At 37.7% G+C, this 24445-nt stretch overlaps 2 protein-coding genes across 3 annotated transcripts; one reads left to right on the top strand and one right to left on the bottom strand.

Annotated features, from left to right (window-relative positions):
• Positions 1-2689: 2689 nt before the first annotated feature.
• Positions 2690-7411, top strand: LOC143634821 (putative polygalacturonase). 2 transcript variants are annotated; one of them, XM_077102804.1, is made up of 6 exons: positions 2690-2785; positions 4552-4872; positions 5491-5611; positions 5715-5889; positions 5972-6042; positions 6435-7411. In XM_077102804.1, the coding sequence occupies exons 1-6, from the start codon at positions 2774-2776 to the stop codon at positions 7118-7120; spliced, it is 1386 nt and encodes a 461-aa protein (XP_076958919.1). In that variant the 5' UTR covers positions 2690-2773; the 3' UTR covers positions 7121-7411. The 2 variants fall into 2 exon arrangements, with proteins under 2 accessions (XP_076958919.1, XP_076958920.1); XM_077102805.1 differs by having other exon boundaries at positions 2706-2789; positions 4552-4624.
• A 310-nt stretch (positions 7412-7721) lies between these two features.
• LOC143634835 (kinesin-like protein KIN-14I) lies at positions 7722-14693 on the bottom strand. Its single transcript, XM_077102816.1, has 18 exons — positions 14367-14693; positions 13438-13604; positions 13215-13358; positions 11919-12155; positions 11742-11810; positions 11561-11629; positions 11405-11458; positions 11196-11327; positions 11037-11118; positions 10695-10955; positions 10481-10587; positions 10214-10392; positions 9945-10106; positions 9598-9851; positions 9344-9507; positions 9093-9275; positions 8024-8457; positions 7722-7932 (listed from the first exon to the last, which is right to left on the bottom strand). The coding sequence occupies exons 1-18, from the start codon at positions 14482-14484 to the stop codon at positions 7788-7790; spliced, it is 2961 nt and encodes a 986-aa protein (XP_076958931.1). The 5' UTR covers positions 14485-14693; the 3' UTR covers positions 7722-7787.
• Between the last annotated feature and the right edge of the window lie 9752 nt (positions 14694-24445).

The following is a 24445-nucleotide window of genomic DNA, read 5'->3' as shown; positions in this document are numbered from 1 at the left end:
TATTTTGATTTGTTTAGTCTTACTTAAATTTGTTTGTTTAATTCATTCAATAGCATCAAGAATCCGACTCCATTACTGTTGGTGCGTCCATTGACACATTTAGTGTAAAGGTATGTCCCTTTTCATTTTAGTTATTTTCCTTTATTATACAATAACAATAAATTATTAAACAACATTTGCTATTTACCGTTTCCTTTTTAAAATAGTAGTTGACATATTTGCTACTAGAGGTGCACAAACCGGTTTTAGGTTTAAACCCGAGCAGTTCATTGAACCTTAGGTTCTTTACACTTTAAAGGCCTATATTTTATAAAAATGTTTTGACAGATAGTATATATCATCATCTTTTTTTATAACCTTGAGAAACTGTCAACCAAAGCATTACCAATAATATTTTACTTACCATATGCTACCAATAGATTTGGGTCTTCACGTACGTCAACCAACACCTACATCAATTGATATTATCCGATCAGTTTTGGTATCTATGTATTGATACTGCCATTACGGCTGTAACTAATTACCATATATTGATTTCCAATTGATATTTCCTATTTTCATTTACAATAAATTGATTTCCAAATTTCAACCGGGCATTACATGGAATGGTTAATGAGCTATAAATTGATATGATATGTGAGCTATAAATTAGTTTTAAAGCTGACGTATATAGACAGACGGGTTTTAAACCGGGTTAAACCTTTTTTTGACTACCCGGTTCGAAAATATCTTTCTTATTGTAACATAAGTAATTGTTATTATCGTTATTATAATTACAATCATATTTTCCTTTACAATAAATTAATAAATTGATTTTTCAATGGGGCATTACATGGAATGGTTAATGAGCTATAAATGGATATGATATGTGAGCTATAAATTAGTTTTGAGCTACAAATAGGTTTTAAACCAGATGAAACCTGTTATTGTCTAACTGGTTTCAAAATATCGGGTTCAAACCGGTTTTAGCTAAAAAAACTCCAAACCGGTCTTAACCCGGTGGTTTATAACTGCAAACTGATTTTTGTAATATCGGGTTCAAACTGGTGTTCCTGTTATACTCCTTAGATATCTTAAACGGAAAGAAGGCTTATGTAAAGGTAGTCGACTAGAAATTATATCTTTAGATACTCGTGTAGTTGAAGCAAAAAATTATTTTTGGAACTAACATTGGACATAGAATTTTGATCCATAGATCACCACTGACTCCAATAGACAACAAAATAGCAAATAAGTTTCAAAGACGACAGTTTCCCCTTGTAGTATGTTTTGCGATGACCATAAAAAAAAGCCACGGTCAATCATTATCTAGGGTTGGTTTGTACTTGAAAGAATCCGTGTTCTCACATGGACAGCTATATGTCGTCTTGTCAAGAATTACAAGCAGGTGTGGGCTAAAGATTATGATTCTTGATAAGCAAGGTAATCTGACCAATACAACCACAAATGTAATGCACAAGGAAATTTTTTCTTATTTGTAAAATAGTTGCATAATGGTTGTTTTGTAATTCCTGTAATTTTAATGTAAATTGTAATTGTATTAATAATATATGATAATTGTGTTATGTGTTATTAATTGTATTTTGCTTAATGTTTAAATATTATAATTTTTATTAATTCCCGTGTAATACACGAGTCTCAAACTAGTATGAATAATAAAATAAACAATATGAACAAAAATTGATAGAAACTACTTTTGCTTAAAATGAAAATTAAATAATCAACTTATACTATTTTTATTATTTTGTATTAAATTAAATATGTAGGTGATCCACTGCATTCTATCTTTTGTGGCTATGCTTTCACGAAACCTTGTTAAATAATTAAAATTAAAAAAAAAAACAATATAGCCAAACAATGCTTTGTTATCCTTGTTGGCATTTTACCGTTTTACACTACCCATTGGATGCCCTAAAATTACGATAAATGTTAAAAGTTTTATTATAAAAAATTTAACTTCACACATTGGTTATGAGTCAGCTTTTTCTTTATATGAAAAATATATGTTTACAAATTATATACTGACAAAATATATTTGAACTTTTTTTTATCAGGCAACAAGTATCAAAATTTTCAGTTTTTACAATGATAACGCCTCTAAAAAATTTATAAAAATATACTATTTATTTCAAGACAAAATATACTAGGCCTAATTTTTATCAGGTAATTAAGGTATCAAAGTTTTAGTTTTAATAATGTTATGCAGGTAAATAATTATACCGTCTTTAAAATTTGATATTTAAAACTAGTTTTATATCTAAGATATCTAATGTGTCATTTGATATTGTAAAACACTGTATAATTGTCTCATTCATACATAATACACAAAAGGCAAGCATTTATAGAGACGACAACAGATGTCGACTCATGTATCATAGCTGTCACAGTTATAATGATAAAATAAAATCATACGTGATTCTCGAGTTATTTACTTAAAGTCGGTTCATATTAAATATCTTACCCCGAATAAAAATTTTGTATATCTTGTTATTAATTTCACAAGATCATGTTTTGAAAATAAAAATATTTGGTGAATCAAACATTTATTATATACTATATAATAAAAAAATAAATAAAAAATAAAAAAAAATATTAAAGAAGAACAAGAAAGAGCTGTCTTTTAATTGTATTACTGGTGTCGTTTTCTATTACCATCCGTTTTCTATTAGTCACTTAATGGGCTTCAATCTCACCATCATCAACATCATCATCCTACAACACTTCAATCACTCAATCTCATCTCAAGATTCTCTCATTCTTCAATACCCACTTCATGAAGAGGCTAGTAAGTACGTTGTTTCCTTCTATTTTCATTATTTTTGCATTAAAAGATCCCACAAATTTAATAAATTTTGAAGCTTTTTGATCCCAATTGTTCACCAGATCATATATCTACAATCTTTGGTCTTAATGCCAGATGGTTTTTTTTTTATTTTCCATTTTCTTGATTTTAATTCACATTTTTTATTTTTTTTAATAAAAAAATCCCACAAATTTATTAAATTTTGAAGCTTTTTGATCCCAATTGTTCACCCCAGATCATAAATCTACAATCTTTGGTCTTAATGCCAGATGGTTTTTTTTTATTTTCCATTTTCTTGATTTTAATTCACATTTTTCATTATTTTTTTAATAAAAAAATCCCACAAATTTATAAATTTTGAAGCTTTTTGATCCCATTTGTTTCCCAGATCATAAATCTACAATCTTTGGTCTTAATTCCAGATGGGTTTTGTCATGAAATGAATCTGACCTGATCCATGACGATGTTTCCACGGATTTCGAGATGAAACGAACCACGCCTTTATCTTCTTCTCCGGTTGCTTGAGATCTGCAATGGCTTTTTGGGGGTGTGGAGGTGACTGCTAAGAAATCTCAAAGATCTCTTGTTTTACAGACACAAAAATATATGATGGCAGCTCTTACTGAGCATCCCCTTAATAAGGAGGTGAAGACCTCCTTATATAGAGAGCCTCATGGCCACCATCATGGTACCCTAATGGGCCTAGCCCAGTTAGGGTTACCTCCACAAAACCCCCTCAGCCCAATAACATTGTATTAGTCCGTATAATAAAATAAGCCAAACATAATAAATTTAGGGTCGTAAAACCGGGTTTAGTACCATACCCCTACAGGTTTTTTTTTAAATAGTCTGTAATTATCCATTTTCTTGATTTTAATTCACATTTTTGTCTACCTTTTTATATTTTCTTGATTTTTTAATATATATATTTTTTAAGCTGGGATTGTGAAATTGAAGTGGTGGGAAACATGGATCTGATGTTTGATTTTGTTTTTGTGGTGTCACATTTTGGTTTAATTTGCTCACATTGATCTTTAGATTACAAGAATTTGGATTAATTTGTTTTCTTTGGATTATTATTATTATTATTATTATTATTATTATTATTATTATTATTATTGTTATTGTTATGGTGTTAGATGCTGATTAAACCAATGGATTACTGCTTCAAACAATGTGTTCTGAGCTATATGCTTTGGTTGATTATCTTTTATCACATATGTTCATTGTTTGATATTTGGCCTGTTATTAGTGTGTTAAGCTTTAATATAATATTAAAAATCATAGATTGAGTGATTTACATAACAAATTATCAAATGTATGCTCTTTTTAATAAATTTATATGTAAGTTGGTTGTTTAGCTTCAAACAAAAATTGATTAAGTTAACAAACTTGTTTTCCATGATATTTTTTGATTTGCTACAGTTTACAAATATGATTTTTATGCTAAATCTTTTAAATTTTATTTTTTCTTACTGAAGATATGATTTTTATTCTAAATTTTTAGACTTTTTCTACCTTGGATACCTTAAACTTTTGGTTGAATGTGAATTCTTGAACTTGAGAAACGAAATCAACGGAAAGGACCGAAAACAAGCTTTTTTCAATAAATTTCACGCGGGTTGTCACACGACATGTAGTACACGCTTTGCTGAAAGTGATTCAGCAATTGGTACTAAAAAAAAGAGAATAACTTCATTTTTTCTTGAATCTTTATTTACCTTTTTCTTTTTCTTTTTTTTATTCAGGTGGTGCTATTTCTTTTGCTACTAGTTACAGTAAGTAATGCAATTGAACTCTATAATGGTGAAGAAGGCGCGTGTAATTCTGAAAAACATTTAATACCGCGCCCGCATAGTGTCTCAATATCTGAATTTGGAGCTGTTGGTGACGGGAAAACGTTAAATACTGTTGCTTTTCAAAATGCAATATTTTATCTTAAATCTTTTACGGATAAGGGCGGGGCCCAGTTGTATGTACCCACGGGGAAATGGCTCACAGGAAGTTTTAATCTTACTAGTCATCTCACACTTTTTCTTGAAAAAGAAGCCGTGATTCTTGGATCTCAGGTTTGGTTTTTGAATTGATTCTTTTTGTCTTTTGGTCAAATTGGTCGGTTAGATGGGTTGGGTGACATGTCACAACAGGTTAAAGTTTCCACCTTTAGTCGAAATCAACCCGTTCACTTGTAATGAGTCAAAGTCCCTTTATCCGTTAGCCGAAATCGACCCGTTTACTTATTTCACCTTTATTCGTTTGACCTGTTATGTTGATGCATAGCTGAAATTGACCCGTCTAGTTATAACGGGTCAAATTTCCCACTTTTATCCGTTTGACTCGTTAATAAAATGTATAGTCGAAATCGGCTCATTTACTTTTCATGTGTCTAATTTTCCACATCTATCATTTTGAATGTGATATAATCATTATATGATAATGAATATTAATTTATAATAAAATTTGCCTAGGAGTTTCAATGTGATTTTGTTTTTTAAAGTTGTAAAATAATCACTTATGACTGTTGTTAAATGCTTTACAAATTTTTATTATCTAATAAAGTACAGCGTAATAGATACAAATAAAAATAAGGGCATATAAGTAATTTTACCAATGATCTAAAATTGGTTATTTGACACATAAATACTCAAGACATTTTTACTTATGGTACTTGTTTAAATATCTTGTAGGATATCGATCATTGGAAGGTTGTTGACCCGCTACCGTCTTATGGTCGAGGCATTGACCTGCCTGGTCAAAGATACCGCAGTTTGATCAACGGAGAAAATCTGAACGATGTTGTCATCACAGGTATGAATATCTTGTTTTGAATGTACCCTGAGCGTATTTTTAAATTTTCTAAAAGATTTAAGTTTCTTGACTTTTTTTTAACAATTTTCGGAAATTTGTGCAGGTGACAACGGAACTATTGACGGGCAGGGTTCAGTATGGTGGGATAGTTATGACTCTGGTACTTTAAATTATAGCCGCCCTCATATTGTTGAGTTTATTAACTCCAAAGATATTGTTGTCTCCAATATAACCTTTTTAAATTCGCCTGCTTGGACTATTCATCCTGCATATTGCAGGTATTCATTATTATCATATTAAATATTAATTACTTAAAGTTTACCACAACTAAATGAGTTTGTTTTCATGTTAATGAAACAGCAACGTTCTTGTTCAAAACATAACGGCATTGTCCCCAGCTGAATCGCCTTACACAAGTGGCATAGTTCCAGGTGCGCATAGGTTGGGTAACGGGCCAAAACGGGCCGGGTTTACCCGATGTCATTTTTATTTCTTTTTATGTCTGTTTTTTTGTAACATAGGTTGTTTTGTGTGTGGAAATGCGGAATATACTCATACCCACATGCAAAAGTAGAGGTATTGATTTCGGCCCGTTTGCCTATTAGCGGGCCAAATTTTTTTTTGGGTTTACAACGATCATTTCTAATGGGTCAATGTAGTAAGAAATGTATATTTTTTAATCATATTTAATGAAAGTATTTTTTTTTTTCTGAAAAATTAGATTATCATTGTAATAAATACATTAACGAGCCAACTAGATTTTCTGTTTTGACATGAACCCGCCTGACCCACATAACACTTAACGTGTTCATGGCATTTTCAGATTCTTCGGATGTCGTTTGCATCGAGAATAGCAATATTAGCACGGGCCACGATGCAATATCTTTAAAAAGTGGTTGGGACGAGTACGGGATCACATATGGGAAGCCAACTACAAACGTGCACATAAAAAACGTTCGTCTTCAATCTTTTACCGGCTCGGGTTTGGCTCTCGGGAGTGAAATGTCGGGTGGAATCTCGCAGATACTCATTGAAAGCCTGAAACTACACGATTCCGTCATAGGAATCTCATTCCTGACCTCAAAAGGCAGAGGTGGTTATATCGAATCCGTTTTCATATCAAATATTAACTTCCAAAACATCGGTTTGGCGATCCAGTTAAACGGGGAATGTAATTCCCACCCGGATGATGATTACAACCCGGACGCGTTACCCGTTGTTAAGGGGATCATTTTCAAGAATATGGTGGGAACAAATATTACGAAAGCTGGGAATCTTTATGGGATTCAAGAATCTCCATTTACTTCAATTTGTCTTTTGAATGTCACATTTGCTTTGAACACTGCAATCTCGGGCTCGGTTTCACCCTGGGCGTGCGAGAACGTTTCCGGTTCTTCAGAAAACGTGTTCCCCATACCTTGTCTTGAGCTACAAACAACTCCCTTAAATTCTTCAGGTTGCGTTTCCACATCACACCTTAAACCACTGAATCTTGTTGCTCTTTTATGATTATAAACATTCAAATTCCTAAAGCCCATGTCATTTTCGAGTCAAATGAAGGATCTTGATTGGGTTATGATGTTGCTACTGCTTAGATTCAACTGTAGCAGTAGGATGCATTCTTTCGCCACATGGACGCCTGGTTTGTGTACAGTCTTGGTTTTCGTTCGTTTTTAATATTATGTGTAAGAAAGGTTTTGTAGCGCTTTCTTTTCTTATACGTCTTTGATTATTTATCATGTTCTTGACTGCATTCTGAATGTAAATTTTATTCTTGGGTTTTGAATTTAATGTTAAACGTTTTGGGCAAAGTCGCATACTTTCGATTGTATTCTGGTTATTTGCAGAAAGGGTAAAAGTATTAATTTTGTTGCTGTTTTATGATTGTAAACATCTTCTATAAATGCATATGTTGTTTTGAAACAACTTAGAAAGCTTATATTAAATGAAAACATTAAGTGTTTTTATAAAAAAATGTTCATTTGTTCAAGAGAACCTTTGTAGCAACCAGATTTACAACAATTGTTTCACAGCTCATGAAACCCAAAAAAAATAAAATAAATAAAAATAAAAAAAAATACAAGAAAAAAAAATAAAAAATGTAAGCCCTCTCATCATTCTCACTCACTATCTATGTGAAAAAAATAAAAATAAAAAATTCTGTGAATGTTACTCTTCACAACTTCCTGTTGTCACTTTTTTTCTTCATGACAACAGCAGCTACCTGCCTACCGACACACGGTGGTGGTTGATGGTGGCTGCCGATATTGGTCGACTTGCGTGAAGGCGAAGGCAAAAGTCTTGGAATCATTGACCTGCTGCTGCATTTGGTGAAACATTTTTCATTTGATCAGTGTGAGATAAAACAAAATATAAAATATGAATCAACAAGGACAAGGCTACTGGTTTTACCTCAAATCCAGGCTCTTTGTCGGCTTTCCATTCGAGTTACTATTAAATCTCGACATTGTTGGAATTTTAGAAGGATTAAACTGCCAAAGCAGATCAGGCTCAGATGAGTCACTAGTGGCAGCATCAAGTTCATCTGCTCCTTCAGTATTCACTATCTCGAACCCGCTTCCATGTTCGAATACGGTATAAGATTGTTCAGAGGAGGAATCCAGAACATATTTTTGGTCAAATGCATTGTCTGGTTCCCAGCATCGGGCTGCGTCTAGTTTGTTTACCATGACTTTATCAACCCACTCACCCGAGCATGCGTCTTTGTCATTTTCTAGATATGTCTCGCCTGGACTGCTTATCGGAGGCCATGACGGCGAGTTTGCTAACAGTTCATCTAAATCAAAGCTTTGAGTTTTCTGTCTTGATCTCGGTTTCTTGCCAACCTAAAAGATATATAGATTTTTGAATAATAGAAGCAAGGTAAAGTAGGAGATCATGAAGATGTGGTTTATTTTCCAGTTGGCTGTTTTAACTATGAAACAGTGTAGTAGATATGGTATGATGAGTGGGTTGGGTAGCTGGTCAAACGGGTCGGATTGGAACGGGCTGGGTCGTCGCACAAACACTTGTTTTTCCGGTTTTTAAATAATTAATGCGGTTGCTTATTATTAAAAAGACACAATTTCGGAGATTTTATGTATTGAAATAGAGTAATAGACTTTGACGACTTTCATCTCGTTTGACACTTGATGTTTTACTAACCAAATCGGCGCGCTTGCAACCTTTGACCTGCAAACATTGTTTGGTTCACTTTTTAAAATATTTGTAGATAATTTATAAGTGATAACAAAAAAAAAACAATATTTTTATAATAAAAATCTAAATCTTTGAATAAAAATAAGTTTAGGTCGTATGCATTAAAATAGACTTTGAGCGATTTTCAACTCGTTTGACCCATTTGACTCAACCTTTTGACTTGAACTGTAAAACACAATCTAAATCCACTGATGTATAACCAAACAGTGTAATGCCAAGATGCCATTGCAGTTGAACCAAAAAAATAAAAACTTTAAATTACCTCTATGTTTTCTGCATCCGTCCTTGGTTTCCCGCGACTCGTTCGCTCAGGACTCGAATCTACCCTTTGTAAGTTAGGAGGGGAGCAAGATGACAGTTTGCCACCTGGACTTGCCGATACTGTGCGTAGCATATCTTCTTGATCCCTTTCCTTCTTTGCAATAGCAGCCTTGAGATTTGCAATCTGAAACAAAAAGTATCATTTTCGACTTAAACGGTTTCTTAATATTAAATCAAAAACAAAAAAAAAACCTGTTCTTTGAGGTCTTTCACATCTGAACTATCTTTATGCACTTGTGCGGCACCAAGTTCAACTGTCGCCACCCGCTCAGCAAATTTAAGTGTACTGAGTGTTTCTCCAACAGCATTCAGTTCCGGGCTTATGTGAACAAACATCAGTGTCTTTGCTTGTCCTCCTATTAAAGATAAAAAAATAAATTAAAATTTAAAAGGAAACCATAATAAAGATTAAAAAAGGTTGAAGCTTTATAAAACTGTTACTATACCAAGTGAATCTTGAAGTAATTGTGTAAGTTTGCTGTTTCTGTAAGGAACATGTGAATTCTTTTGAGCGAGTGAAGCAATCACATCGCCTAATGCTGACAAGGATTTATTAATATGTTGTGCTTCTTTTAATCTGTCACCAGCTACTTCAGATTTGTCCACGCGTTCACTACCCGCTAGATCAACTAAATGCATACAACCGCGAAGAACGGCTCCGGATGTTAAGTCTCTTCCTTGGACATGCACAGTCAAGCAACTAAAATAAGTAAATTCTAAACATTAGATTAAGATAATATTAATAATAATATATTGATTGTTCAAATGATATCCTAAATAATGATTATGATACCTGTGTGAACGGCTGCTACGGTCATTGAGAGCCGTTGCACCGACTGCACGGTTTCTTTGACCTAAGTTCATCAGATCAATAACATCATACATTGATGCCACCTGGACCAGGCTAGCATCCGGGACATTGAACCCGTTTTGTGAATTGTTACGAATATCTAATGTAATGTCAAGTTAAGGACTCTTGGCCCGTTAAAGATAAAACATAATGCAGCATGTTATGCAAACATGGATGCTATAGTTGCAAACTATAACAAAAGAAAAGGATATCTTTTGTTTAAACCATCGGTAGCAAGCAGGTCTCGAACTTGCTCGTTATAAATCTCGATCATTTGAACCGACACATCATATTGAAAGGCATCTTTCCTCTGTCCCGCGAGAAAAAACAAATCACTCAAAGCCCTATAGTTAACTCCTTGACTGTTCTCTGTAAGGTCCTTTGGTCCAGTCTGGACGAACAAGCAAACGAAAAATATTTCATTATATTTACGGATTTACCGACTCATGACTATATTAATTTAAGTACATGCCTCTTACCATTGTATGTGTTTTTCCAGATCCAGTTTGACCGTATGCAAAAATGCATACATTGTAACCATCAAGAACGGAGCGAATGAGGGGCTGAGTATCAGCAAAGACCTCCGCTGTAGAACACGTATGCATATTACAAATAGTCAATATATAATTATATAATTACATACTTATAAGTTATATCTAATGTAAACTTTAGATCAAGAGCAGCTATATAAACCTTGGGTTGCTGCAGGCCCGAATACTTTGTTGAAGTTAAATGATCTACATCCTTTTCCATATTTGACAGGGGTATTTATGGTAATTAATCCTTCTTCAATATTTTCCACAACACTCTGAATATCCGATCTTCCGGGCCTCACCCGACAATAAACTCTAATGTTTCCTTTAAGATCTTGGACCAGATTATATATCTTTCGGTTTTCCTCAAGAACTCTATGATATCCAGAAGCAGCAGTAGCTAAACCATGAACATGCAGACCTACAACAACATCAATAAAAACAATATTTTAGAATAAATATTAAATACATTTTTCATTTTCTTGTAAAGTGTTTAGTTTACCAAGATTCTGAATCTCCTCATGAAATTTCATTTGCATGAACTGCATCCCGGTTTTTGCGGTTAGAAGAGTTTGTTTCAGCTCCTGGAAACAACAGAGTAAACAGATCAACATAGGATGCTATAAATAAATTTAAAAAGTAACCAAACGATAACAAATACCTTGATATATCTTTCTTGTATATCAAGAATCATTTGATATTTTACGTGTCTTCTTTCCTTTTCTTCATCTGAGATGGATTTTATATGCAAGTTTTGATCTTTCTTTACAAGTGCACATTTTTTGTCATCCTCCTTGATTTATATATAAAATTATGCCAAAGATCAATAGTTAAACACATACGAAAAGTAAAAAAAAAGAAAAAAATCACCTTTATTTCATCAGAAGTGTGTTTCAACAGAGTTCCATTAGGGGTATCTTTTGTCTGTTGATCAAGAATATAAAAAATGCAAGCGAGTATGATCGTAAGGCAACTTGGCAGTTAATAAAACACCAAGAAGGAAAATATTATAGCTAAAAAGTATACCAATTCAAATTGATTAGCAATGCGATTCTCAAACTCTTCCATGACCTTACTTAGCATGGACTCCACAAGCTACACAAGCAGAAAAGTATAATAACAAAAATGAGAAATCATATTAATCATATTGAATCATAGAAGATATTATAAGTCCTTAAAATCAGTTTTTGTGGTGAAACAAACTTACAAATGGAACCTCATCTGGTTTCTTATCCGACAAAACCGCACGAACAAGCATACTCAACGATGAATTAGGCTGCTGCATAGAAGCCTGCATACAGTAAGCATGAAACTGTCTACATGACAATGAGAAGATAAAAAGACGATAATCACTCGGTTGGAGACTAAGTTACCAAGCACCAACCATTTCAATATTCTCAGTTTCAAGTAATTGAGCATTCATTGATGCTTCACTCGTTGAAATATTTCTTGACAATGAATATTTGAACGGATCCGAGTTTTTGCGTATAAAGTTCTTTCCTGATGTTACTGGTTTCAGATTTCCACCAAATTTCCAAACTCCATTCCCACCTGTTTGTTTCCAGTCATGATAGGATTTGAGAGCTAAAATACAGTTAACAACTCTAGATGATTTTCCACCCTGTAATTTAAACAAAACAATGTAACATTAGTGAAGCAACCATTTGAGACATATTCATTTTACAATTTGATTATCTATGTAGTCGAGTTCAGCCGGGGCGGAGCTTAGTGAGGCCCGGGGGGGGGGGGGGGGGGGGTTGCGCAGTAGTGTAAATTTACATGTTTTCGACTGAAATTTGAGCCCGGCCCCCCTCGTTTATGATTTTTCTAAATGCATTTTGACTCCCCCCCCCCCCAAACTGGTCCAAGCTTTGCCCCTGAGTTCAGCGGAAATGGCAGATCTTTCTTTGGGCCAAACCAGGCCGCGGCCCCATCACACTTTCGCTCGGTAGTGTATTTTTTTCCGAAAAAACCAAAAACTATATATATATATATGTATTGAGTCCGGCCCATCCATACTATTTGAGTCCGGGGCAGCCTTGAATTTTTTAAAAAATAAAGTTTGTTTAAAACCGAAGAACGAGAAATCGTTTACGAAATTAATGTAAAAAGAAAGGCGAAGACTTGTGAGGTTCCGCACAGAAGTCAGAACAGAAGCCGAGAAGCAAGCAGGTTAATTTGTGAAATCGTTTGGGTGTAAAATTGTTAAATTGATTAATTGATTGATTGGGCACTATCGTTGTCTACTTAGGCCTGAGGTTCGGAACCGACTCGTGTGGGAGCGAAATCAATTAATCGAAATAATTAACAGAAGCAAGCAGAGACCAGGTTCAGCAATTTGCATTTCACCATTTTGTATTTCTTTCAATTTGGTAGGCTAGGGTTTGACCTGGCCTGAACCAGATTGCCAACCTGAAACTTAGAGGTAAGAAACAAAAAATTTGGAGGTCTTGTGATTTTCGGCCCATCCATACTAGATGTTCAAGATCCACCACTGTTCAGCAGGTCATGAATAGTAATGTTACATCCCCAAGATCTATGAATGTAATATTAAACGAATTGGTTTTACTATTCGAAATAGGCTAGCAGCGCAGCTTGTTGCCGTTTGCCTTCTATTTCGATGCAAACACTACTTGGTTAAATGAAAATTTATATTCAATTTACTAGAAAGAACACATACTTGCTCCAAATCAGATGCCTCAAAGGTAGGCAATCCCATTTGCTCAACAGCTACAAGAAAGTTTCTAACATTTTCAAAACACTGATATATGCATAAAGCCGCGCCATCTGGGACAACATCTGTATCACATGGACCTTCAACTACCTGCAAATGATCAACTTTGAAAAACTGTATGGTATCAAATTATCATCATATTAATATTATTTACAGGTGAAATGACAACCTTAGGCACAGATCCTGGATCAACCTTATTGATCACGTTACATAGAATTAGTCCGTTTTTTAAAGCGACTCTAAACTCTTCTTCAGTAGGTTGTGCAGGCAAGTCTTTTGCCCCTACAACTCCTATCATTGTTCTCATCCAAGCAGTGGCTTCATACCTTCTTGTTGCTGTAAACATTAAAATATGATAATTTGCATACATATCAGTTATCAGTATATCACCATCACTAAAAAATGTTCATTTAATCCAATCCTATCATTTAAACGAGTAGTGTTTACATTGAAATAGAAGGCACAAGGGTAACAGGTGAGTAGTACGTGTTTAAATCGAAATAGAAGGCACACGGGTAACAAGATGCGACGCTAGTGCTTTTTGAATAACAAAACTAAGGGACTGCTTGGCAACCTCTTATTGATTCCATTAAGAGGCTACCTCTTAATCAGTTAGCATTGTGTTTGCTTCAGCTCTTACCCATTAAGCTTTAAAATGATGTTGAGGTCCAGGGGTGGCCCCGTTGTTTTTTTTCACAGCAGTGTAAATTAGCCCGTTTTTCGCCCGAAAATATGTATACGTAGTGTAATTTTACCCGTTTTCGGCCGGAAATTTGAGCCCGCCCCACCCCTCATTTATGAAAATTTTCATACAATTTAAGTTCCCCCACCCCCGCGGCACTTTCGTCCAAGCTTTGCCATTGTTCATAACCTTTAGTTTGCCACTCACACGTCACATCCTTGACCCACCACCACCAACCACCACCACCACAAGTCATTAGTAAACAACTTTAAAAATTAATGTAACAACCTAATCAAATCAGATCTTCTAACTATGGTAATTATATAATAACATACTCTTATTTTCAGTAAATAATTAACCAAAATTCAAAACAACCATGAACAAACTACTAGAAAAAAAAAAAGTTATACACGTACCAACTTCCTCTGCTCTACGCGAATCCAAATCCAGATGCCGAGACCGAATACCATGTTGTTGAAGCACACTTTCCATCACAGATGCAACTGAGAACGATAATGCACCATCGGCTGCCATCGTTAACCGGCTTCAATATTAAAATTTTAGTCTAGCAACACATGTTAGGCTTGTTTGATTCTGAACATGAGAGCAGAATCAGTAGCATTTAATATGAATTTATGAAGTGAAGGAAAAAGGTTAGACAGATCATGTGTATGTAAAGTGTAAAGTTGTATAGATATATATAAATGATTATAATGAAAGGTGGTGGGGCTTTGAAGCTTGCTTGTGTTCTAATTCAGAAGTGTAACACCAACATAATATTATTTGGTTTGAATACTACCCTTTCATGGCTATGTATTATTATTATTATTATTATTATTATTATTATTATTATTATTATTATTATTCCTGGACTGGTCCGGCCGTCCGGCCACTTTATTATTTCACTTAATTTTTTTCAACCTTTTCATTGCTTTTAAAAAATATGTGTGTTAAAACCAAGTCAAATGGATGACTTTATATGTCATGTTAAAATAGAGTTTTAACATATTATAAAGGATTACTCTACTAAATAGTAACCAAGTTTCAAAATTGTTTCAATCAGGTCACTGGTAAAATAATTTGTTTCAATCGGGTCACTTACCTTTCAAAATTGTTCCAATCCTATATATTTTATCTGGATGGTAGGTAATTTAAGCCTTTTTAAAATTATTTACCTTAATAGTAGGTTATGCTGTTTTATTAAAATTAATAAGATAAATCAAGCAGTTAAAAAAAAAAATAAATCACAATAATTCATTATAAGGCCTCAGTTGAGTTGGGGTTAAGGAATAGATTAGGTGGTGGTGGTGGTGGTGGTGGTGGTGGTGGTGGTGGTGTTGAGATTTAGGCCCGTGGTGGGTACATTCTTGGTGGTGGCGGGTGGATAAAGGTGGTAGTGAATGACTGAGTTGATAAAGGGTGGTGGTTTTATTTACCTTAATAGTAGGTTATGCTGTTTTATTATAAATCTCAACACCACCACCACCACCACCACCACCACCACCACCACCACCTAATTCATTATAAGGCCTCAGCTGCTTCTTCTTCTTCGTTCAGATCACAAACCACCACCCTTTATCAACTCAGTCATTCACTACCACCTTTATCCACCCGCCACCACCAAGAATGTACCCACCACGGGCCTAAATCTCAACACCACCACCACCACCACCTAATCTACCGAGTTCCTTAACCCCAACTCAACTGCAAATTGATTATCCGGCATCAATTTCCTGGCCAACAACTATCGCCGCTGGCGCATCGCCTCCAACAAGACTGTAACCACCATCATCGTCGACAACGGATCGGAAAAACGAAAAGGTTAAGGGTTGCGACTTGGTCAGATTCTTGAAGTGCAAAGATATGAGACGTTGGTTGACGGCCGGTTTGTGGTGCGATTGCGTTTTGTTCATCATTTACATCCAAACACCACCGGAGATGGAGGAAAAGGTTGAGGGTAGGGTCAAGTTGGTCGGTGGTGCGGCTGCTGGAGTGGTGCCGGTGGTTGAAGAAACAGAGGCAGTTGAGTGAGAGGTTTCTTATATATTATATGTATATATATTTTAAATATTAAAGAAAAAAATGTTAACGTCTACATCAAATATCTAGAATTAAAACAATAAAAGAAACTTAATAACCTGATTGAAACAAATTATTTTATCAGTGATCTGATTGGAACAATTCTGAAACTTGGTTACTATTTGACAGAGTAATCCCTGTATAAACCATGCTAAACTTATGAGCTCAACATGCTAAGCTATAATATATATCATAAACCAAACTACAACATATATATATATATATATATATATATATTTTAAGATCAAAAAATATATAATAAGAATTTTATTCTTATTTATATGAAGAATATGTGTAAAAATAAGAATTTTTTTAAATAAACAAGTTGGCTAGCTAGTTGGCTCGAGCTCATTAAGATAAATCCGCCCTAGCTTGGTTCGCTTACAGCCCTAGTGTTTATCAAACCATTTAAAGTTGTAAATGAAATAATTTGGCCTTCTCAGTAAAAAAAAAGTTTGCTAATAATAAAAGAAGTGATTTTGCATCATTTGAGACTCTTTGCTAAATGTGTGTTTTTCTTTTTCTTTTTTGGAAAACTAATGAAATTAGTGTTCTTCGGAAAATTAATAGTAAAATCCACTGGTATTTCTATATCATGTATTTTGCAAATGCAAATTTAACCAGCATATAAAGTAAATCTTTTGTTGTAATCATGTTCACCTAACAAATCCTTGAAAATTTGATATTGTAGGTAACACAATCATATAACTTTTTTTTGTGAATGTGAATTTCCTAGCACCGGGTTCGTATACATATATATCAGGATCAAAACTGAAAATGAGCATGAGGGAGATTTTACATCCAGATACCGGGTGGTTACATACCAAGTTACCAACATTCGGGTATATATTTCTTTATTCAACATCTTGCCAAGTTGGTTTTGTACTTGTAACCTTGTTGTGTTAGTGAAAGTTCATTTTGTTGGTAAAAAAAGCTAAAAATGAGCAGCTATAGAACGCGTTTGATTGATTTTTTGGTTATTTTATTTTCAAATTTATAAACTAAGGGCATGTTTCGGATTAAGTTTCAAAACAACTTATTAAATTAAAAGAAAATATTTAACAGTCACAAAAGTCATTTTTTATTTTAGTTATTTGTTAAGGTTAAAAAACTGTTTTCTATAAATCACATATTATTGGTTTAAAATGCCTTTTTCAAAACAGTTTAAGTTAATAATCTGTTTTCAAACTCAATCTCAAACATGCCCTTACTATCGTAGTAAAAGATTATGCTTATAGTTAAATATAGCTATTTAAAACTTATAAGCATTTAAATACAAAATTAACATGTCTCATAAGATTGAGGCCATATTTGAGGTATTGTTTAAATGTTTAATTTTTGATTTTAGTGTTTATATATTTTATTAATGCTATGAAGTACTTATGTAGTTTTTTATTATCACAAGTATTTTAGTATAATATCCATGTAACATTCGTTACTTTTCAAAATTACTTTTCAAACCCGAAAAGCCGGGGTGTTACAATCCACAATAATCCACCCACGCTTACCATGTTGTCAAGCATATAACACTTCTATTTTTGTGTATATATTTTTCTATTATTTGTTCAAAAGCAAAATATCACCATCAGTTGTATTATTTTTTCTGAAGGTTTGTAAAGGGTCCTGTTATAGGCATTCATTAATTCAAAATTTTTTAATACGCGGTATCTAGAGCTATATATCGTATAATGTGGGATTTTGTCTTTTTATGTTGTATACATATTGTCATTTAGCGGGGTTTTTGAAAAGTGTTTGCGCCATCCTCGAATGTCAAAGTAAGAATGAATGGTTAAAATCCTGTCTGAGGTATACACATCTAGACTATGAAAAGGTATGCCACTGTGAACTTGAATTGTCATTGCGGATGAAAAAAAAAATTCAAAGTTTATACCCCAACTGTTATTAGCTCTCTTTTTTCATGACCAATAAATGTTGGATCATAAACTGACTATACATCTAATTTCTCTGTCAATCAATGCATTTATACCTTTCAAATTTCGGAAAAAAATGAAATTTTTCATATGAAAGTTTTATTTTGAATATTTTAAAAACTTTTTAATTGCAAAATCATAATATCGTTGCGTTTATTGAGTAATAATCTTTTAATACTTAGCCGTCTAGATAAAGTTTAAGCGATGAAAGGGTCATTTATATAATATAAAATCACCTTTACATCATTCAAACTTACAAGAATAAAATGATGAAAAACTTTATTTTATGGATCTTTTCGTAACAGTTTAATTTTAAGATTAATCATCAATTAAAATGATAGAAAATGTTTAATACAATATTAAAGACCATTCTTAAAATTCCATGTTAAGATTAGGGTTTTAATTAAACCACTATATGATCTGTACTAGTGAAGAAACACTAATGGGACCCCGGGCAGATTACGGATAACCTGGGGGTTGGATAGATGTTTCCCACGAGGGGTTAGACCCAGCAAAGATGGTTCTTCTGATAACCTGCAAAACAGACACCGTGAGCTTGTCACTGAGAAGGGGGGGTTCCTCCTTGTGACCACCCTCCGGCGTGAGAATCAGACTAGATTGCTCTTTAAATATAAATGTATATTAAGAGATTGCTAGAGCAGATATCAGGTATAATATGATGATAATATGATAAGATATGATAAGATGAGATGATCATACCATTTGGGGTATTTATAGCCGAAGGTAGGTTTCCAAGGAGGTGTGGCCGGCTGAATAGTATTCCTGTTCCACCAACTGTGGCCTACGCACGTGCCCTGCTGGTAGTTGGTGGGTAGGCAGCGGCTGACAGTGACCAGGCCTGCTGTGTACTATTCCTTTTCTACCAACTGCCGGCTATGCACGTGGTATGACAGGAGTTGGTGAGTAGGCAGCGGCTAATAGTGACATACAGTACAAGAGCATGCTGCTCGCCATACTGTTGCCAATAAGCTGTCGTATCTTTGGTCAGATCTTTTGCCCATACCTCGTCAGGTACAGTACAGAAGATCTTCCCGTATCGTACGGACTGACTTAGTTGGGCGGGAGTATTCCCCCTCCCGCCTTTGTGCGGGATTGTTCCCGGCTTTGCTCATTCCTTCAGGTGACACTGAATGATTGAGAGCTAAGTGCCTTGTGCGTGTAGCCTTGCTGCGCGGGTGGCCTTCCCTGATGGCTTGTATCCGCAACTGCGGGAACAGGCAGAATCCTTCACCATTGGGAGGCATTTCCTGCGGGAACAGCTTGCGTACTGCGCGTAAGGACGTCACGTCTCTGAGCATGGTGGGTCATGCGGATCCAGTTGGTTTCTGCGCAGACGTCTCTCTTCAAGGTGAGTCTTGCGGGTCCAACTGGGCTCTGCTGGGACCTACCTCTTCAAGTCCCCCCAGTCCAATGTTCTTCTCATGAATGTTTAGTAAAGTGAGGTGAACTTTTGGACTTAAGCAAAGGGTTTTGAAAAGGGTTTAGTTTTAAGGTTTTCCATGGGGATTCTTCCCGCGGAAGTCCTTGTCACTTGCAGAAATTCCCGACTTTCCTGCTTGATCTTCGGGTATGATGCGGGTAGGTCTGTAACCTCCTCGCAAGTCAGGAGCGTTGAGTCCCACTTGTGTGGATTCTCCATGGGGTTTTGGTATTTTTGAACATAGTGATCAATTATGTTAAAACCACCAATTCCATCCTGGAGCTTCAAACAATGTAGTTCTCGACGTTCCCGCTATGCGGGAATGTTATTTCCGTTTCCGCAAGCATTGCCCAGAAGATCCTTCTTGGTTTCAATTCCCTGCGGAGCGCTAGGTATGTGAAGGGTTTTGCCTTAACACTGTACCCGCGCTCGTCTTACGGTTACTTTACTTCCAAGGTATTCCTGGCGTCAATTCCCTGCGGGTGCTAGGTATGTGAAGGGTTTTGCCTTAACACTGTACCCGCACCCGTCTTATGGTTACTTGGTTGCCAAGGTATTCCTGGCTTCAATTCCCTGCGGGTGCTAGGTATGTGAAGGGTTTTGCCTTAACACTGTACCCGCACCCGTCTTATAGTTACTTGGTTGCCGAGGTATTCTTGGCTTCAATTCCCTGCATGTGCTAAGTATGTGAAGGGTTTTGCCTTAACACTGTACCCGCACCCGTCTTATGGTTACTTGGTTGCCAAGGTAAGGGGTATTTTCCTGCTTACTTTTGAATCTTTATGAATTTTTGAAATTCGAAAGGTTGGTGAAAGGATAAGAACAGTCCAAACCTCAGAAACGTCGTGCGACGGTTTCTTCTGACTGTGTCAGGACGTGCAGGAAGTTATGGTGACGTGACAGTACATGGTCATTCCAGACGCTTTTTCAGGCGCGTGGGCGCTATTTTTCGGGCGCGTGGCCGCGAAATTAATGGTACGCGTCCTTTCAACAGCTGTTGCCAGCTTGCTTTTTGCCACGTGTCATAGTTTCATTGCACCTTCGATTTCTCTCTCCTCCGCATTAAATTCATCGCATTAATTGCGATTAGTATATAAAGAGGGAGAGGGTTCTTTGTAATTCACACTTTCACTCTTTTCTTCATCTTCAAAACGATTTCCGGCGAATACTCACCTTTCAGTCGAGCATTCTCTTGAAATCGTTTTCTTCTTTCATCTGCAAGATGTCTTCTCGTGATCTCGAATCTACAGCCCAGGAGGCTGGGGTGTTTGCCGATGACAAGAGTACTGCTGGCGAGTGCCAGTGTGCTCTGCCTGTCGATATGTATCAGTACATCGTCAGGAAGTTCACGCTCGAGTCTCTCGAGCCTGAGTTTCCTGAACCCCATCAGACGGTGTATGATGCCCCCAGAGGCAAGATCGGGGTATATGCTGCATTCTTTGTCTATGGGAATCTTAGGTTCCCGTTGACAAAGTTTGTGTACCGTGTCCTGGAGAGGCACGGTGTGCACCTGACCGAGGTGCATCCGATGGCGATCGCCAAGATTCGCCACTTCGAGTGGGTGTGCCGGATACTGGGCATTGAGCCCTATGTCGACCGCCTGATGACCTTCTACTCCTGGAGGTGCATCCAGGGGTGGTATACTCTGATAACCCGGATTAAGGGTTTGAAGATTTGCGCAACCGAGCGCAGTCTTCGCTCGTGGAAGCGGGAGTTCTTCTACATTTCCGCTCGCGCCATCCCCCTTGCCATGAAATTCAAGAATGGGCAAGCACTTCCCAGCCTTCACGCCTCCAACTACCAGGAGGCGGAATGGTTTTCGAAGATATCCCGAGTCCAATCTCCGGTTTACCGGTTTGCGGAGTCCGGGATGGTGATGCTGGGGATGAGCCGGGTGTGGAAGGATGCGGATGCGCAAAAGATCCCAATCGTCCTTGAATACGGTTCGAACTTTGTTCCTTACGGTATGCTCTGTTTCTTTTTGTTGATTTAGAATTTCTTCTAACTTCTTTCCTGTTTATTTCAGAGGGGAACGACTTGCAGTCGCTCATGTACCCGCGGGAGGCTGACGGTCCCGCTCGGATGGGTACTCGCGCTCTAGACGAGAACGAGTTGCCCATCCTAGAACAAACGGCGGATCGGTTCGTGGAGGTCTACCCACTAGGCCACGAGATCCTTAGCGCCAGGCGGCTAGGTAAGGCGCTATTCAACCCTCGACCCCTCAATGTTGAAACCTCTGCTGGAATTCCTCTAATCGTATGTTCTGATGAGGAATCCGCAGATGGTCCTCCGTTGGTGCGGAAGAAGAAGGCTGCCGGCGGGAAGGGGAAGGAGAAGGTGGCCTCCACTGCCGATCCAGTGCCTCGGTCTGACTCAGAGGCTGAGAGCGAGGAGGTGGCGGGGAACCCCGGTGGTGATAAGACCACCGCTCCGGAGGCTGCGCTGTCACCTCCGGGGAGCCCCGGATGACAATGGTGAGCGGCATGAAGAGGCCGGCTCCATCGGGTTCATCCCCGCCTGTCCATACATTTAGGCTCAAGAAAACCCGTAAGTACAAACTTCCTTTATCTTTAACTTCATAGCTTAATATCATTAACACTTATCTTCTTTGTGCAGGCGTGGATGTTGACGCATTCCAGGGTGGAGCGCAGAGGAGTACCCCTCCGCCCATGACGGTAGGCTTGGTCAGCCTACCTGAGGCGACGACCCAGGCGGCTGCGCCTGCGCCTGCTTCCACTGGTTCAGTTGCTCACTCCGTTAAGCCGACTATTCCAGCTGTGATGACGTCACGCCGGCTGTCAGTGCCATTTTCACCGCATCTTTCACTGAGCCGGCGGTTACTTTTGCTGCGGATTCCGCAGCGGCGACCGCGGCGGCTGTTACCATGCCTCCGTCATCAGCCACGACGGCCGATCCTTCAGGTATGCCTGGGGCTTATCGCCATCCTCTGCCTCCTTCCCATCTGCCTGACCTCTTGGATGGATTTCCGTTGGGTTCAGGTGATGGGTTTGGCGGCTATCGGCCTGTTATTGACCCTACAGGTGCGTAGGGTTCTTTTGGCCCTTTTTATATTTTTATCATCTTTTCCTAACTGCTTTAAGTTTTTTGCAGTGTCGGATTCCAATGAAGTGTATGTTCCACGATGGAACATCCGCCGATGAACAACCCTTCGCACCCCTGTGGAGTGCGTGGAGTGGGCTCGTCACGCTGCTCCCAGTGGTGCGTTGGGGGAAGCCATGGCTAGCTACCAGGAGGGTAGGCTAACCAATGAGCTTCGGGTTCTCCTGGCCCGGATGCAGCCGCGCGTCGAGCTGCTTTGTCGTGAAAACGACAAGTTAAAAGCAGCTCGCATTAAAGAAGTAGCTCAGGCGCGGGCTGTCCGGGAGGAGAACCAAAGGCTTACCGCAGTGGCTGGGGAAAAGGAGAATGCCTTCAAGGCCCTCGAGGTTGAAGTTCAGGCCCGGCTCGAGGCCCGTTCCAAGGCTGCCCAAGCTGTTAATGAACAGCTTCGGCTGGCTAAGGAAACTGCACGGAACGCAACCGAGAGGGCCACCAAGGCTGAAGCTGTTGCTGAGCCTCTGCGTGTGGAGAATGAGGAGCTTAAGGCCAAATTAGAGGCTCTCCAGCAGGCTCATGATGCCTTGGCGATGGAAGACGCCAAAAAGCTCCAAGAGATCTTGGACCAGAGGGGGGTGCTTGACCATACTGAGCGGAAGCTAAAGGGCGTCGAAGAGGCTGCGGCTAAAGAAGTGTTGCTTGCCAACCTCAATAAAAGTGAAGCCGAACGCGCCCGTAACGAAGCTCAAGCTGCCCTCCAGGAGGCTCTGGTTGCCAAGGAATGGCTTCTTCGAGAAGCGTTGTCTCAGGTATGCTTTTCATGTCTTTACGCTTTTCTTTGTAAATAGAAAAGGTTCTGATACTTGTATATTTTCTTGTAGGTTGTGCATCGAGTCTTTGCTGATACGTCTTATGACGAAATGCTATGAGCGCAGCCCTCAACGCTTCTCATGAGGATGGGGAAAAGGCCGGTTTCCTGCTTGGTCTAGGGTTCGTTGAGAAAGGCATCCCGCCTTCCAACTTCCCTTTGTATAATGTTGATACTGAAGCTGTTTACGACCAAGCAGTGAATCAGTATGCCGCCTTCCCGCATCCGGTGGTGGAGAAGGTGAACCAAGTTGCTGCTGCTGATGATGGGCTAGCTATCCTTAAAGCTTTCCTTGAACTGCCACGCTCTACCGATGGTGCTGGTCCAAGTGGAAGTGGCCCTGAAGCCTGATCCTGAAGATCCCTTCCCACTGCTATGATAGATTTAGCTTGTATAGATTTATTTTCTTGTAGGCGGGTAGTTACCCGGCCATTCTTGTAATGAATATTATGAAATATAAATCTTTGTGCGGGTAAGACCGCTACTTTCACTGGATTCCTTACTTTGTAAACGTTATATGACTTGCATACTTTAGTTTAAATTAGCAATTTTCCAAGTGTTTAGAATAAGTTAACCTTTGAACGTGGTAGATAATAGGTTGAAGTTTTGCTTCCTCTTTCGTGATTGTGCGGGTAGGACCGTCACTTGCACTTAGTAGGATGGCTAAACTTTACCTACATCTGACCTGTGTGTAGGTTTTCCTCATCCTTTTTAAAATTTCTAAGTGTTTAGGATAAGTTAACCTTTGAACGTGGTAGATAATAGGTTGAAGTTTTGCTTCCTCTTTCGTGATTGTGCGGGTAGGACCGTCACTTGCACTTAGTAGGATGGCTAAACTTTACCTACATCTAACCTGCGTGTAGGTTTTCCTCATCCTTTTGTTAGAAATTCTAAGTTTTGAATAAGTTAACCGTTCGACGCGCGGTTGTCAATAGGTTCGGTTTCCTCTCATGATTTGTGCGGTTAGAACCGGCACTTTCATTTAGTTGACCAAAGTTTACATATGACTGACCTGCGTGAAGGTTTGCCGTTTTTTGGGTTTATGCGGGTTTTGCCGCCTTCCCCACGCAACGACTTTCCACGTAATTATGCGGTGAAAACCGGCATATCCGTGTTGAA

This window comes from Bidens hawaiensis, unplaced genomic scaffold (genome assembly GCF_021521415.1).
Source record: "Bidens hawaiensis isolate Kalapana, Puna unplaced genomic scaffold, B.hawaiensis_p1.1 tig00007248_1, whole genome shotgun sequence".
Lineage (NCBI taxonomy): Eukaryota > Viridiplantae > Streptophyta > Magnoliopsida > Asterales > Asteraceae > Bidens > Bidens hawaiensis.
The sequence above is the reverse complement of the archived record's forward strand: the minus strand, read 5'-3'. Positions and strand labels throughout refer to the sequence as shown.

What these genes read in the sequence shown, in the direction of transcription:
- LOC143634821 (XM_077102804.1), top strand. An exon ending in CCGTGATTCTTGGATCTCAG is followed by an intron (nt 4,873 to 5,490) that starts GTTTGGTTTTTG and finishes AATATCTTGTAG; the next exon opens with GATATCGATCATTGGAAGGT. An exon ending in CACAAGTGGCATAGTTCCAG is followed by an intron (nt 6,043 to 6,434) that starts GTGCGCATAGGT and finishes TGGCATTTTCAG; the next exon opens with ATTCTTCGGATGTCGTTTGC.
- LOC143634835 (XM_077102816.1), bottom strand. Translation starts at nt 14,484, where the DNA reads ATGGCAGCCGATGGTGCATTATCGTTCTCAGTTGCATCTGTGATGGAA. An exon ending in CGGATGCAGAAAACATAGAG is followed by an intron (nt 8,458 to 9,092) that starts GTAATTTAAAGT and finishes TATATCTTTTAG; the next exon opens with GTTGGCAAGAAACCGAGATC. An exon ending in ACAAAGAGCCTGGATTTGAG is followed by an intron (nt 7,933 to 8,023) that starts GTAAAACCAGTA and finishes CACCAAATGCAG; the next exon opens with CAGCAGGTCAATGATTCCAA.